Genomic DNA, 16,865 nt, shown 5'->3' with positions numbered 1-16,865 from the left:
TGTGGTCAATTCTGCGACGTTGGAAAATATGGGGTCTAAGAGATTCCCTTTGGAGTGGGTAGGATGCCGGACAATCAAGTGTAGTTCGCAGGCAGCTAAATCTTTCGTTAATTCCATTGCAATGGTATCCAGAGGATTGTTAAAATGGAGATTCAGGTCTCCTAACACTATAAAGTTAGAGACCATACTGGCTAGCTCCAGTGTGGTTTCAATTAGCCCTTCTACAAATTGACCTATCGGGCCAGGTGGACGGTAAATTAGGAGACCAGAGAGTGACAGTTCTGAAGATAGTGTAATGGAGAATTGTGTATTCTCACAGTCTGGAATGGCACTGTCAATCAGGCGACAGGTTAGGTGTTCCCTATAAAGAATAGCGATCCCTCCACCAGCCTTCCGTCCTCTATCCCTGTGTTGGATCAGATAACCAGGGGGTAGGGCTCGGACAATGTCGGGCCGGAAGTCGTTCCAAGCCACGTTTCTGTTAGAAAAAGAATGTCCATGTCCAGGTCTTCAATTAGTAAGGAGATTTCAGTGGCATGTTTTGGTAGAGAGCGGCAGTTAACCAATGCCATTTTTAAGATGACCTCAGCTTTACTTTTTCTAGGACCCTGTGTTGTTTTAATGGTAGCCTCAGTTGCCCTAAAGGAACAGTATTTGCAAGAGAGGCAGCCAAGCGCAAGGTCCACAGAGTGGCTGCAGGGAGATGGATGTGCCCTTTTTAGAGTAAGGAGTGCCAAACGTGAATATGTTAGTGGAAGTGGGGTTGGTGTTTCAGGGGTACGGGACCGTGGGCCCACCTGGGCGCGAACGGGCGCAAACGGGCAGGACTCTGGCACGACTCCGGCGCAGGTCCGGCGCGTCCGCAGTACGCGTCCGCTGCGCGGAGTCATGACCGTTCTTTTTATAGCGCTGCTAGAGCGCGCGATTCGCCTGGCCCCCAACCAATATGGCCGCCAAGATCGAATCCCAGCCCTCGGCGTCAATGCTCGGCCGAGGGCGGTCCGGGGTAGGGGAGAGGGGGAAGAGCACAAAGCGCTTAGGAGCGCTGAGGGGGTCTCTAATCTCGGGCGCTTTTTATTTAAGCGCTGTCGAGCACGCTAGTAAAATGCACAGTTTAAAATGCTTTGTGATCAAGCACGAGCAACAAACAAAATAAAAACACAAATTCTAAGATGCCAAATAAAGTGAAAGAAAGAGACCTCCCGGCTTCCGCCTCAGGAGGGAAAGAATTCTTCTGTTGGTTATCGCTGGAAGAACAGTCCCTAATTCCTTTTTATAGCGCTGCTAGAGCGCGCGATTCGCCTGGCCCCCAACCAATATGGCCGCCAAGATCGAATCCCAGCCCTCGGCGTCAATGCTCAGCCGAGGGCGGTCCGGGGTAGGGGAGGGGGGGAAGAGCACAAAGCGCTTAGGAGCGCTGAGGGGGTCTCTAATCTCGGGCGCTTTTTATTCAAGCGCTGTCGAGCACGCTAGTAAAATGCACAGTTTAAAATGCTTTGTGATCAAGCACGAGCAACAAACAAAATAAAAACACAAATTCTAAGGTGCCAAATAAAGTGAAAGAAAGAGACCTCCCGGCTTCCGCCTCAGGAGGGAAAGAATTCTTCTGTTGGTTATCAAATGACCCAGAGTCTGTCCGCTCTGTCTGTCCGCTCTGCTTTGAGGTCCTTCTCATCTTCAATCCAGGCTTGGATCTCACCCGACACTTTCCACTTGAACCGCAGCAGCACTTTGCGGCAGATCGCCATTGAAGACGACGACGAAACCCGACACCAAAAGACACCTATGCACCCGGCTTCCCTGGGTGAGGTAACTCGAGTACTCCAGGGCTCCCGTGGGTGTTGGCTCTTGAACCCCTTAAGTCTAAAGGGGTTTGCTCCAAGTCCTTTCCTAAGTGTCCTAAATCTTTACATTTTCAACCGCGACTTTCCCCATAGAAGCTAGCGGCGTCTCGCGGCTGTGTTCTCATACTGCAGGCGTTCCCCTTGGGTCCCCTGTGTTACTACCTTGGGTGGTTACTTGTGGCCCCAGCGATCCTACAGGCTCTAGGCCTTGTCCCTAGTCAAGTCGTGGTTGTTATACCACTTTCTTAATATATGGTTTGGTACGACCCTAGGGCTCAACGTATATTGTGCTAATTTACTGTGTGATAGTGAGTTTACCGTATGTACTTTTGCCTCTAGCCTCATAAAGAGACTAGGAGGATGTGTTTAGAATAAATACATATACTATATATATATATACCTGGTGTGGTTCTCCTTTCATTTGGTCATTCACAAGATTATAGACTGGTAAAACAAGCTGCTTTACATTCCACCAAGACTTAGCCTGAAGGCTGCTCTCCACAGCTACCACCAGGATAGCTTTTTTTAAAGGTTGTCTTTAACCTACCATCAGTAAGGGTCGTTTGGACTCGTGCAAGGTGCCCACTAGAATAGTGGACAGCATATGGAATGCCAACTTCTCACAGGCATAACATAATATTTAGATCAAGGAATCACCCATATTCATAAACTGACTTTGCACACCATTTACCTATGTTTTTCGTGTGCCTGGATTCCCCGTACATACGCAAAAACATCAATTTGCAATGGCAAATTTCACATCATGACTCACAGAATCAATATATGTTGAATTTTCAAGGCTTCTTTATAAACACAGAAACTGCACAAATATGATGGGTTTTTTCCCCATTCATAAATGCAGGAGAATGGTTGAAATCATCACTTCTTTACCATTTCATGATGGTAAGGAGAGAAAAAAAGTAAAATATTCACACATGCCCATTTTCTACTAATTTACTAATTGCCGAAAGATCCCTTGGGAGTTCTTGTAAATCCTGTCCAAGTCACAAATTTATTTTACATATGTGACCATCCCAAGGGAGTAAATTACTTACTTTACATTTGGGCTTTGTGAATCAGCCCTGTGATGGTTTTCCTGGTTAATATTAAATTGCTAACTTGTAAGAATAAAATTAAAGAATATAAATGGTTATTACTATGTATTTTGTACTGTTAAGTAGGTACATTTACCATCTGAGCAAAGAATACCGAAATGTTGGTAAAGCGGCACAGTACATTTTTATAGTGAAATCAAAGAGTGAGTCACATAAATGGGGGTTTCAAACAAATAAATACAAGTCCACAGTCATTACTTTCAGTGTTGAATTTGGTGTAGAACCTTACTAAACATATGTTTATTGCTATCATACACAGTTTTCTGTAGCATTTTATCATTTTGATTTTCTGTGTTAGGAACAGGTGCATAATGAAACAGTGCTAACACTCAGATCCGAAGTAGCCTCACTGAGGGATGCATTGAAGAAGAAAGACGAAGAAATGCAGTGGAAAATGCATATGTTGGGCAGATTTCTTCTGGTTAGTCTAATTTTGCAGAAGTATATATTCATCTTTCAATAGACTGTATTATTTTGTTTAGGTCTGGCTTGAGACAGCTGTAGCTATCATGCAATAGCCATTAGGTATTGCAAGTGTCCTTTACCTATTGACCACCATACATTTATCAGCAAGTGGTTGATTGTAACTATCTGCCATGTGGTATGGAATTTTCCACTTTACCGGTATGCAGACATTTTTATTGGAACAGTTTAGCTTAAGTTTGCACAGGAACTTTTTTTTACCAGCGACTCTGGTGGCTCTCTGAATCAGAAGAGCCAGTGCTGCTGTAGAAACAGGGCTGTGGAAGTTTGAAATTAACAACCAAAAGGTATCCAGAACAATAAAGCTCAAGGACTAAAAATTGAAAAAAAACAGAATGTGGAAAGGAGGCAATTCCTTTTTGTTATTTAACCCTCACACACCCTATTGGTGTCATGCTTCATCATCGGGTTCAACCTGACTCCTAAAGGTGAGGGTGGGCTCAACCGTATTTCAGGGAGGTCTTAGGCTCAGGACCCCTTTGTTCCAATGCAGGCTCGAGTTTGCGAGCACTGTGGATCCCCCATTTCAGGCAGCGGGACGGCTTCGCGGCTGGACATGCCACTATACACAAAAAAGAGAAGGTTGCCCCACTGAAGTCATCACACACAAAGGGGAATACCTCACGTGTGCCACAGGTAGCCATAATCACAGCGTTCCTGCCTTGCTTTGCATGTTAAGCCAAACGCGTTTCGAGTATCTTCGTACCCTTGATCACTGGCAGCTTGTTGTTCCTCAATGATGCACGGACAAAGGAAAACTGCTGTGGGACACCTGATTTATTTAAATTATGGGACTTTGAGTTGGGCATGTATTTTGGGAACTACTCTAAACACAATGCCATCACCCAATGGGGCGGGACTTACATATTTAAATAAATCAGGTGTCCGACGGCAGTTTTCCTGAAGATACTCGAAACCCGTTTGGCTTAACATACGAAGCAAGGCAGGAACGCTGTGATTATGGCTGCCTGTGGCACGTGTGAGGTATTCCCCTTTGTGTGTGATGGCTTCAGTGGGGCAACCCTCTCTTTTTTGTGTATAGCAGCGTGTCCAGCCGCAAAGCCGTCTCGCTGCCTGAAACGGCGGATCCACAGTGCTCGCAAACTAAAGCCTGCATTGGAACAAAGGGGTCCTGAGCCGTGGGATCACATTGGCTTGGATTACAATGAACCAACCTATTGCTTCACCCATTTGGGAAAAGACTCATGTATGCTTGTAAATATTACGGACCTTGTAAATACCCACATGGGGAATTATGGGACTTTGAGTTTGGCATGTAGTTTGGGAACTACTCTAACCACAATGCCATCGCCCAATGGGCCGGGACTTACATATTTAAATAAATCAGGTGTCCCACAGCAGTTTTCCTGTGTCCATGCATCATTGAGGAACAACAACCTGCCAGTGATCAAGGGAACGAAGATACTAGAAATGCGTTTGGCTTAACATGCGAAGCAAGGCAGGAACGCTGTGATTATGGCTGCCTGTGGCACGTGTGAGGTAGTCCCCTTTGTATATGTATATATATGTATAATATTTGACTTAATATTGCGCTTTTGCCCGTGATGCGCACAAGGGACCCTGTCAAAGAAGAAGGTCACAGAGAAATGGGAAATTTTCGAAGGTAGCCGAGGTATCGGAGTATCTGTGACCCACCATCACGAATTGCAAAGCACCGAGGAGCGGCTACAATGTAGCGGGTCAAGACTTCTTGATAAGACGCCGCCACTGAGTTTGCGCCTTCGGACTGGGTGCCTGCAAGCAGTGATGGTTGACAGAAGGGGCCACAAGGTGAAAGAACAACGACCTTACCACGATCTTCCTGCATGCACGGAGTTTTGTTAAGCTGCATTATGGGACTAGTAGTTCTTTGAATTGAAACAGCGGCAGTTAAAACTCAGTGCAGGTGCGCCTCATTCCACTGTGAAGGAGGGGCCGTATGTAAAGACTGCTGTGGGAGGAACGTGACTGTTTGGAGTACTGGCATTGAGAAAAGCGAAGAGCTGAAACCGGTCTGCCTCATTTACATCCAAATAAACAGCCCGTGAAGCCTCTGCTGTGTCCTTTGTCCTTTTGCCGTTGGTGGGAAGGGTTTGACTTTATATATATATATATTTGCGTCTGGCAGATGAATATGGAAAGCCTGAATCTGACATTTTAACTGCTGGCAAGTGCTCGAGTGCAAATAAATGAACTCTACTTTGAAGCTGCCTGTGGTCTTCTCTCATGTGCTTCCTGGAATGTGTGGATTTATGGGGCTTTGCACGCCTAACAGAGATGACTCACTGCGACTTTGCAGGTCTGTTCGAGCTTTCATTTGGAGCAAGAAAACAAACAGAGACAGCAGCCCTCGCTTCAATTCAGGACTGAATCGAGCGCAGAGTTCTTTCGACCACTGGAAAGCATGGCAGTTCAGTGTCAGGTATAGCGCTTTGACCCACTGGGGAAAATACTGGTTACATTATTGAAGAAATGAACATTGCACCCACTTGGGAGTGAATAACTACATGTACCAGAAGGCACAGGGTGTGCCACGCCCTAAAGGGCAGGTGCTTTAAGTAGTGGAAAAATAAACGCGATGTTTTTATTTCTGTTCCATTGCCACTGAAGAAAGGTCTTTGCAACCTGAAACGCGTCTGGCAGATGAATATGGAAAGCCTGAATCTGACATTTTAACTGCTGGCAAGTGCTCGAGTGCAAATAAATGAACTCTACTTTGAAGCTGCCTGTGGTCTTCTCTCATGTGCTTCCTGGAATGTGTGGATTTATGGGGCTTTGCACGCCTAACAGAGATGACTCACTGCGACTTTGCAGGTCTGTTCGAGCTTTCATTTGGAGCAAGAAAACAAACAGAGACAGCAGCCCTCGCTTCAATTCAGGACTGAATCGAGCGCAGAGTTCTTTCGACCACTGGAAAGCATGGCAGTTCAGTGTCAGGTATAGCGCTTTGACCCACTGGGGAAAATACTGGTTACATTATTGAAGAAATGAACATTGCACCCACTTGGGAGTGAATAACTACATGTACCAGAAGGCACAGGGTGTGCCACGCCCTAAAGGGCAGGTGCTTTAAGTAGTGGAAAAATAAACGCGATGTTTTTATTTCTGTTCCATTGCCACTGAAGAAAGGTCTTTGCAACCTGAAACGCGTCTGGCAGATGAATATGGAAAGCCTGAATCTGACATTTTAACTGCTGGCAAGTGCTCGAGTGCAAATAAATGAACTCTACTTTGAAGCTGCCTGTGGTCTTCTCTCATGTGCTTCCTGGAATGTGTGGATATATATACATATACATACATATATACATATATATACACACACTATATATATATATATATATATATATATATATATATATATATGAATCCACAAATGTCCGCCAGTCTCCCAGCCACACACGGCGGCGGGCTCGAGTGAGGAGGCGATCCTCGTAATATTCAAAGAAACAACTTATAAATCACAAAGTTGACTCGAGCCCAGGTCCTTTGGGTGTTGTTTGGCATTCCGTGTGTGAATAAATAACACGCTAAAAGGACCTGGGCTCGAGTCAACTTTGTGATTTATAAGTTGTTTCTTTGAATATATATATATATATATATATATATATATATATATATATGCAGAAACTCCAAACAACACCACTTCCGAGTCAGACAGGAGTCAGATCGGCGAGGTAACAGAGGAGACGGACCACCAAATGCGCTTCACAGGTTCTTTCTTTATTGCAAAATTGTCGGTAGGCAAGAGGGCACTACGCGTTTCGGGCTTGAAAAGCCCTTCTTCACATGCAGTGGGCCAGTTTGAATTTTTTGATTTTATAATGCAGTGCACACCCAATCAGCCCTCCCAGTCACATGATGTCAGAGTGTCATGAAAATGAAAGACATACTACTCCTATCTATAGGAGTGTAGTGCAAAATACGGAATTTTTAAATTAACAAATAGTGTGTATATTAACTAAAAATCATTCTTCAAGACAACATGCAGCTAAATACAACACTATGCAATAATTGTGCAATATAGACCTACACATATTATTTGTAAGAATTCCATATACTCAATTGCAGGATAAATCCAAATAAAAAAAACGTAAATTTCACACATGATATATTTAGAGTGGCTGGAGGATCCTTGGCTGATCCATAAGTGCAAATATATACAGATTTGACTGGTTCCAAGCCTGCGTCAAGTGGAGTATATTAAAGTGCATAAGGGAATAAGGGGAATGAGGATAAAGTGCTAAACCTACATATTGCAAAGTACCTTGTGTATTCAATGCATGAATGCAATCTTGACAGTTAGAGACAGGACGCTGTCCTTCTATATATCTCTTAAAAAACTGTAAAAACATTTGATACTAACATAAAACTACAATACGTAAAATTCCTTATAGCTAAAAACACCCAGTGTAAAAAAGTGCTAATAAATATCATACAAAATTTGATAAAAGGTGTTTGCTAGATGTTAAATGACAATCCGTGTATATTTACAAAATTGGAGAAGGTAAGGAGCTAAGTCTATTGGTAGGAGAGTGGCCAACAAGAAACTTGACTAGCCAAGTAACTGGCTGACTGGACAAGTACTATCACTGGTCACCTAGGAGAGAATATTTGGCCTGCTAGATATCAGGGAACCTGACTATCTAGAGGGGTTTACTCCTAGATTCAATAAGTGTGCTGGAGACTCGGTGTTCAAAGAAGGATAGCATATCACAAGAAATGGCGAAGATCCTCTGTAATGTTGAGCCCATTCGGCCATTTACTATCATATTCGAGGATCATTCGTGACTCTGGTTGACGAAGTTTGAGCTCACGGTTGCCACCTCGCCTTGGTTTGGGGACTGAGGCCACTACATAGTATGTTAGGCAATTGATATCTTTGTTGTGTGAGCTCAAGCTCAAAAAATGGCGTGCCACCGGATATGCAGGATCTGAATGTAAAATGGCCCGAATGTGCTGTAAAATCCTGACATGTACTGGCTGTTTAGTGCTGCCTACATAATTGAGGCCACGGGTACATGTCAGTACGTATACTGCGTATTCCGTTTTGCATGTATGCTGACCTTTAATTGGAATCTCAATATCACTGAAGGGGGTTTTATAGTGTGTCTTATTAATTACGAAATTACATGCTCTACAAGTAGAGCATTTCCGGAATCCCTCCTTGATTAGCCAATTTGGTTTAAGTTTGAGCTCAGGACTGGTGGCGCTAGAGGGCGCCAGGCAAGATGGCCGCACATCTGTGAGGCTCCGCCGGCTCGGATCATCATCCTCCAATTATCCTGTGAATTCGCCTCGGTGAGGTGACCGGAGCTGTGACATATGTTTGCAAGTCACTTGGTGCTGGATCGGTGCCGGTAATCTCTTCGACCGGAATATCCCCGGGGCTGAGAGCGACGAGAGCGCCGCCGGCTGCGGGCCCGCCATTTGCGGACGGAGAGCGGAGGCTTCCTCCTGGGACTGCGGCGGAGCGGGAACTTAGCTGCGGAGACTGCGGTGCCTACCCGCGACACGGCCGTGATTTGGAGGAAGGAGCTGCCGGAGGAGAACGACTGGCCGGAGGTGGAGGTGACTTGCGGGGCCCGATCCGGCTTCCGCCGGTTGTGGTGAGTGGGGTAGCGGCCTGGGAAAGTCCGCGGCTGCGGAGGCGGCACTGGCCCGTACTGGGCCGCGCCGTGCGAACTGTGGCTGGTGGGGGCGGGGCGGGTCTCTGATGGCAGGCGAGGGAAGCGCTGACCACAGGAATGATTGAGACCGCCTGGCAGAGTGTACTTTAGACCGCGGTGCTTGGGGGCTGCCTCTGCAGATCCTGAACCCGGGCTGTGGGTGGTGATACACACAACGATCATCCCTACTTACAAGCGGCGATATGGGTACTGTTGTTGTTATGTTATGTTATAAAGCTTTTATATAGCGTACGGCTACTCGGTTAGAGTGTCCCGACGCTTTCCACCAAGATCAGAGTAAAATAACACAACACAGCTAAAAACAGAAGACATCAGAGAAAATAAATAGAAGCAGTAAGCAGTACAACAAACTAAGAGTTAAAAAGCCAGGTCTTCAGGCCCTTCCTAAACTGGAGCAAGTTGACAGTGCTGCGGAGTGGAAGTGGAAGCAGATTCCAAAGCTGGGGAGCTCTGCAACTAAAAGACCGTCCTCCCACGCGGGCCTTCCTCACCCGCGGGACCACAGCTTTAAAAAGGGATTCCGAACGGAGGGAACGGACTGGACGGTAGAAAGTCAGTCTCCGCTGCAGATATCCAGCTCCTGATCCATGCAAAGCTTTATGCATCAGGGTCAAGGATTTGAACTGGATCCGCTTCCTGATGGGGAGCCAGTGGAGCGTCTGAAGCACGGAAGCTCGAGCTCGTCTGCCTAGGCCAAAAATCGCCCGGGCCGCAGAGTTCTGCACCACCTGAAGGCGCTGAACCAGATAATCAGGGAGGCCAAGAAAGAGGGCATTGACATAGTCTAGCCTTGATCCGACAAGAGCCTGCACAGTAATCCTCCTATGCTCCTTCGACAGCAGAGGCAAAAATTTGCGGAGCATTTTTAGGATTCCGTAGCAGGTGCCGGCCAGGCCAAGAATATTAGTTCGTAGTGACAGCTGATTGTCTAGCTTAACCCCCAAATTTTTGGCCACCAGGGAGGACTGTGCTGGAGGGTTCATGTCAGTCGGCCACCAGTGCTGCCACGCCGGATCGGCAACGCAACCAAAAAATAAAATCTCAGACTTGCCCGAGTTGGCCCTCAGACTGTTCCGCTGGAACCAGTCGAAGACCAGCGCCAGGCAGTCCCGGATTCTCTCTCCATCAAACTCTTGATCTTTCCCGCATGTGAAGAGGAGTTGCGTGTCGTCGGCATAGGAGACGATCTGGGCCCCGTAAGCCTCCACCAAGGCCGCCAGAGGGGACATAAAGATGTTAAATAACGTGGGGCTCAACACAGAACCCTGTGGAACCCCAACTCCCAATGGCGGCATCTCGGCGGAGCTCTGGGAGACCCAGACCGTCTGACGGCGGCCTTCAAGGAAAGAAGTAAACCACCTGAGCACCGTCCCCCTAAGGCCGATGTCATACAGCCTGGCTAAGAGCGCCTTATGGGGGACGGTGTCGAAAGCCGCCGAAAGATCTAACATGGCCAGCATGGCCCTACCGCCGACATCCAGGGTCTCCCTGATGATCTCCGTGACCTCCAGCAGAGCCGTTTCCGTACTAAAATTAGGACGGAAACCTGATTGAGATGGATGGAGCAGATTATTAGCTTCCAGAAAGCTCGACAGGACGCCGTGGGCATGTTTTTCCGTTATCTTCGCTAGCGCTGGTAGAAGCGAAATTGGCCTGTAATTCGCCAAAGCCTCGGTGTCAAGACCCGGTTTTTTTAGGAGGGGGATCACCATCGCTCTTTTCCAAGAACTGGGGACCCTTCCCTCCCTCAGGGAGGCATTGAGGATGGAGTTGACCAATGGATTCACCACCGCCGCCATCCCGGCCAAGAATTTGGCAGGGCAGGGGTCAAGTGGCGAGCCAGATTTAAGATTGGCCAGCAGCGTCCGGGAGACATCGCTGGAAACAGTGGAGAAATCGGACAGCGTCACCGCAGATGTCGGCGGGGATCTGCAGTCCACCCTCTCACCGCTGCTTCCATCCGGTCCCTCCATGAAGGTGGCCTGAATAGCCTTGATCTTATTTGTGAAGAAGCCAGCAAGATCACACGCCCAAGCCTCCGCCGGAACCGGTGGGGGAGGATGGGAGCTGGGGGTCGTAAACTCCCTCACAATATTAAAGATCTCCTTACAGGAGTTTGCCGATGCCTCTATCCTCCTAGCCAGATAATCCCTCTTAGCACCAAGGATGTCCCGATGGTAGGCCTTCACCGCCGCCTTATAGGCGAGTTTGGCCTCCCCATCGTACAGAAGGCGCCAGGCCCTCTCGGCCACCTTGCACTGACTGCGAGCCACCCGAAGCGCCTCCGTAAACCACGGAGCAGATTGCCGTGCCACCGTGGACCGGGGGATTGCCTTAGGGGCAAGCTCATCAAGCCTGTCAGTGAGCCATCGCTGCAGAGTCTCCGTGTCGCTGTCCAAATCACCCGAAAGATGACAAGGGTGATCCAGCAGCGCCTGCTCCAACATGTCGGGTGTCACTCTATGCAGCGCTCTCGAGGCCGGTCTGAGCAAGATAGGCGCTCTGTGGTCCGGGCGCGCACATTCCAACACGGAAAAACTGACCAACCAGTGGTCAGTCCAGAGCATCTGCAGGGTGTCAACCTCCGAGAGTGGAACAGACGAAAACACCTGATCCAGGGTATGCCCCTTCTCATGTGTTGGGCCCGACACGCACGGTATAAGGCCAAGCGGAGATGTAACATCCAGCAATTTGGTCGCATCGGGGTCGTCCGCCACATCAAGGTGGAAATTGAAATCGCCGGCCACAATACAATGCTGTGTGGCCAGCGCCAACTCAGAGACGGCTATCTGCAGATCCTCCAAAAAGGAACCCACAGGACCTGGTGGCCTATAGACCAGCAACCCCTTCAGGGCCTGACCCGGGGACAGTCTAAGCGTAAAGGCGAGCGACTCGGCATTCCCAATGGGATTCAAGGGAAGCACTGAACAGGAGATGCTCTTTTTCACCACAACCGCCACTCCCCCTCCCCTGCCCTTAGCTCTGTCCTGCCGGAAGATATTATACTCCGGAGGAATGGCTGAGAAGACGTCCGGATTGGAAGCCTCTCCCAGCCATGTTTCCGTCAGTAGCAAGCACAGGGGATTATCCCTGACCAAAAGGTCATGGATGTGCAGGGCATGGCGACCAACCGACCTCGTGTTCAGCAGCAGGCAGAGATGCTTCACGCCAGCAGTTGCCGGGCGAGGAACAGTAGCACAAGTCCAGGAAGGCGTCCAGCCGCAGCCCGGGCAGCGACGCTTGCCCCTGAACCGCGCCGGGAAAACGGAGCGGCAAGAGCTGGAATGGCCCCGCATGTCCCTCAATGATGCAGAGGAATAGCGAATCATCGCAGCCAGAGTAGTGCCAGACCGGGGGTCCCCCGCCGCCCCGACGCCTCCGGGACGCTGACGGGCGCAGACGGGCAGGACTCCGGCACGACTCAGGCTAAGCGAGGGCGTCCACCTGCGCGTCACGCTGCGCGTAGGGGAGCGACTTTAAGTAGGCTCTCACGTCACCCAACGAGCGCGAGTCCGCTCCAAAATGGCGGCCGCGTCCGGATGAAATGCCCCAAACCAAGATGGCGCCCGAGAATAGATCCCCAGAGCCCGGACCCACCAAAGTGATGGTGCTTGAAGGCACAGAGTGCGCTTTTTAAAGTGCAGTAAGGGGCCAGGAAGCGCGCGCTCGAAGCAGCTAGGAGCAGCAAATTAAAACCAAGGGTAAGTCCCAAACAAAGATGCAAACCCAAATACAAAACTGGGCAGTTTAAAAACAGAGCGCTAGTGCAGCGCGAGCACAGCAGAGTAGCAGGTGGTCAAGGGACCCGGCCACGCAAAGAACCGCCTTAAGTAGGCTCTCACGTCACCCAACGCGCGCGAGTCCGCTCCAAAATGGCGGCCGCGTCCGGATGAAATGCCCCAAACCAAGATGGCGCCCGAGAATAGATCCCCAGAGCCCGGACCCACCAAAGTGATGGTGCTTGAAGGCACAGAGTGCGCTTTTTAAAGTGCAGTAAGGGGCCAGGAAGCACGCGCTCGAAGCAGCTAGGAGCAGCAAATTAAAACCAAGGGTAAGTCCCAAACAAAGATGCAAACCCAAATCCAAAACTGGGCAGTTTAAAAACAGAGCGCTAGTGCAGCGCGAGCACAGCAGAGTAGCAGGTGGTCAAGGGACCCGGCCACGCAAAGAACCGCCTTAAGTAGGCTCTCACGTCACCCAACGCGCGCGCAACGCGCGCGAGTCCGCTCCAAAATGGCGGCCGCGTCCGGATGAAATGCCCCAAACCAAGATGGCGCCCGAGAATAGATCCCCAGAGCCCGGACCCACCAAAGTGATGGTGCTTGAAGGCACAGAGTGCGCTTTTTAAAGTGCAGTAAGGGGCCAGGAAGCGCGCGCTCGAAGCAGCTAGGAGCAGCAAATTAAAACCAAGGGTAAGTCCCAAACAAAGATGCAAACCCAAATACAAAACTGGGCAGTTTAAAACAGAGCGCTAGTGCAGCGCGAGCACAGCAGAGTAGCAGGTGGTCAAGGGACCCGGCCACGCAAAGAACCGCCTTAAGTAGGCTCTCACGTCACCCAACGCGCGCGAGTCCGCTCCAAAATGGCGGCCGCGTCCGGATGAAATGCCCCAAACCAAGATGGCGCCCGAGAATAGATTCCCAGAGCCCGGACCCACCAAAGTGATGGTGCTTGAAGGCACAGAGTGCGCTTTTTAAAGTGCAGTAAGGGGCCAGGAAGCGCGCGCTCGAAGCAGCTAGGAGCAGCAAATTAAAACCAAGGGTAAGTCCCAAACAAAGATGCAAACCCAAATACAAAACTGGGCAGTTTAAAAACAGAGCGCTAGTGCAGCGCGAGCACAGCAGAGTAGCAGGTGGTCAAGGGCCTGAAGGGGCCACGTGGTTGGACAGCTGCGATTGGAATGATTTGTGCTTGCTGCAAAACTAAGTGAATCCAGTGATTAAATCACGCAGCGATCTGTGCATTCACGGCCGGCAGCTTAGAGGGGAGGACAGGGCCTGAGACGTCGGACATCCTAAGAGGGGCACACGATCGGGATAGTTATCCATACGTTGTGTTGGACTCGGGTGTGCTGTATATGATCGCACGGCCACTGTGGAGGACAGTACTGTGTGGGCGAAGTCATGGGTAGAACTGAAAGAAATCAGCCTAAATTGGTATTTGAGGCGAAAAAGACTCCCATGTCTGCTGTGCAGGAGACACCTATCTCCGAGGCTGCTGGAGCAACGGGCAGCGCGCCAAATTTGGAAGGGGTCCTTGTGGCCATGCAAAAGACGCTTCAATCTATTGAGGGCGCCATGGAGGCTGTTAACCATAGACTGGACCATAATGCCACCCAATTTGACAGGCAAAATGAGCGTATGGGGGAGGTGGAACAGAGGGTGTCTGCCACGGAGGACGGCTTGACCACAGTCACCACTAAAGTTTTTAACATGGAGCGCGTCCTGGCAGTCATACAAGCCAAGAACGAGGAGTTGGAAGGGAGGTCCAGACGCAACAACATCCGCGTCACGGGCCTGCCCGAGTCCACAAATGTAGGTCGCATGGAAGACTTCATGGAGCGGCTGATCACTGACATTTTTGGCGCTGACCAACTGTCTCGTGTGTTCATAGTGGAACGTGCACACCGATCTCTTGCTAAGAGGCCAGTGTCTGGGGCGGCGCCGCGACCAATTATTGCCCGACTATTGAATTACAAAGACAGGGACGTGATCCTAAGGTTGGCACGCGAGAAAGGCACCATAGACTGGCAAGGCAGTAAATTAGAATTTTATCCCGATTTTACTGTAGCGGTGCAAACGGCGAGAAAAGAGTTTCAAGCTGTGAAACAACTTCTCAGATCCGAGGACGTTCCGTACGCAATGCTATACCCCGCTAGACTTCGGATTGGGCCGCCATCTGACAACAAAATCTTCACCTCATCCAAGGCAGCTATGGAGTATGCGAAAAAGCAGAAGAAAAGGAAAAGAGACGCAACTGCGGCGCGGAACAGAGAAGAGGATCTTCTGGAAGAAACTGAGTGATTGGACACCTCTGGTCTACATAGACATTGACTGTGAATGATATGCTATGGCGCAGCAGATCATGAATATGAACGCTATTCTTAAGTTTGGATGTTGCAAATTGCGTGATTACTAGTTACAGGCAGAGACCGGCCTGGAAGAAAATCCTGGGATGGGCCTTTGAATGCTGGTTAAAGAGATTTGTAATTAGTGTGACCTATTATTGTGTTTCCTTGCAACGCTTCATGATGGTGACCTGCTGGACTGTGCTTGGGTTTATGGAAATATGGTTCCTGTGTTGGAGGGCTGGAACAGGGGCAGGGTCACTGTTTGAAATTGCGTGGGTCTGCTCACTGCCGGGTGGTTGCGATTGAATATGGGGGCAATTTCCGGATTTATAGCTGCTGTCCACCATTTGGTATTGTGGGTCTGGAGGCCTGGTCCACTGGGGTGGAGGGAAGACTGTTTATTCCGAGCCTCTTCTACTACACTAGTTAGTGGAAGTTGGGCTCCTCTACGCCCCCGCTTATGGGAGTTCCCCACGATACGCTTCGAATAAGGGTTTTGGTTGGGTGGTTGGGGGGTTGGGGAAGGCTTTGGCTGGTTGGGGGAGCTGAAGTGGGAGGGGGGTGGATGGGGGATGTTCAAAGGTTTCAGATAGATACGTTAATATGTGTGGGTGTGTATGACGGGGAGGGCGGTGATAACGTACTGAAGGCTAATGCACCGTGATGATCATTGGTTGAGGAAGATGCTTAACTGTCTGATGAGTTGCTCATGGATTGACAATTACTGTTGGGAGGTGGGTTTTGTGCTCAAGCTGCTGGCATATGAAAAGTGTGGACCTTATGGCTAAAAGTGGGAAGATCTGCTGGATAACATGGAATGTGCGGGGTCTAAACAGACCACAGAAGTCTCGCCAGATGCTGGCCTTTCTCAATAAACATGGGGCGCAGATGGTCTTTCTTCAGGAGACGCATCTCCGGGGGAAAGCGATTGATTATGTGGCTAAGCAATGGGCCGGGGTGCGAGTGGCAACGGACTATTCATCCTATGCACGGGGGGTCATGATTTTAATCAAGAAAAACGTGCAGTTTGATTTGCTGTATAAAGATGTTGATAGTGAGGGCAGGTACATTATACTGCAGGGGAAACTATACGGCACGCTGATAACGTTGGTGAATGTCTACGGACCAAATGTGGACGCCCCAGATTTTTATGTTGAACTGTGGAACAAGGTGTATGCCCTTCCGCCGTCGGCTATTGTATGTGGAGGTGACTGGAACGTGACATTAGACAAAATGCTGGACAAAAAGGATGAAAGGCCTGCAGCTCATAGGAAAGCGGCGGAAGCAGTGTGTGTTGGGATGGGTGACTTTGGACTGGTGGATGTATGGCGGTTGGGACATCCGGGAGTGCGAGAGGGTACTTGTTATACCTCTGCCCATGACACGTGGTCGAGACTGGACTACTGGCTGGTCACTCGTGATGTCAGTGGCTGGGTCAAGTGCAGCAGTCATTTGCCCAGGACCTTGTCTGACCATGCGCCAGTGCTGATGGAGCTGGAGTGGCCATCGCACACCCCTGCACTGTTCTCATGGCGCCTTCAACCGGGGATGCTGCATGATCTGGTACTGCGGGAGGACTTGCGAACCTGTATTGAAGAATTTTTTGATAAGAATGTGGGATCTGTGGAGAGCATGGGCACAGTATGGGAGGCGTTCAAAGTTACGA

At 49.3% G+C, this 16,865-nt stretch overlaps 1 protein-coding gene across 1 annotated transcript in view; it reads left to right on the top strand.

Moving 5' to 3' along the window:
* Positions 1-16,865, top strand: part of CAGE1 (cancer antigen 1) — a 1,568,844-nt gene that overhangs the window by 674,419 nt on the left and 877,560 nt on the right. The window contains exon 7 of the mRNA XM_078688067.1: positions 3,258-3,380. Within this exon, the coding sequence (XP_078544193.1) occupies positions 3,258-3,380 (123 nt within the window). The remainder of the gene's footprint in view (positions 1-3,257; positions 3,381-16,865) is intronic.

The sequence above is a fragment of the Lissotriton helveticus genome, chromosome 4_1 (assembly GCF_964261635.1).
Source record: "Lissotriton helveticus chromosome 4_1, aLisHel1.1, whole genome shotgun sequence".
NCBI classification, from domain to species: Eukaryota; Metazoa; Chordata; class Amphibia; order Caudata; family Salamandridae; genus Lissotriton; species Lissotriton helveticus.
Note: the sequence above shows the minus strand (reverse complement) of the source record. Positions and strands in the feature narration are given on the sequence as shown.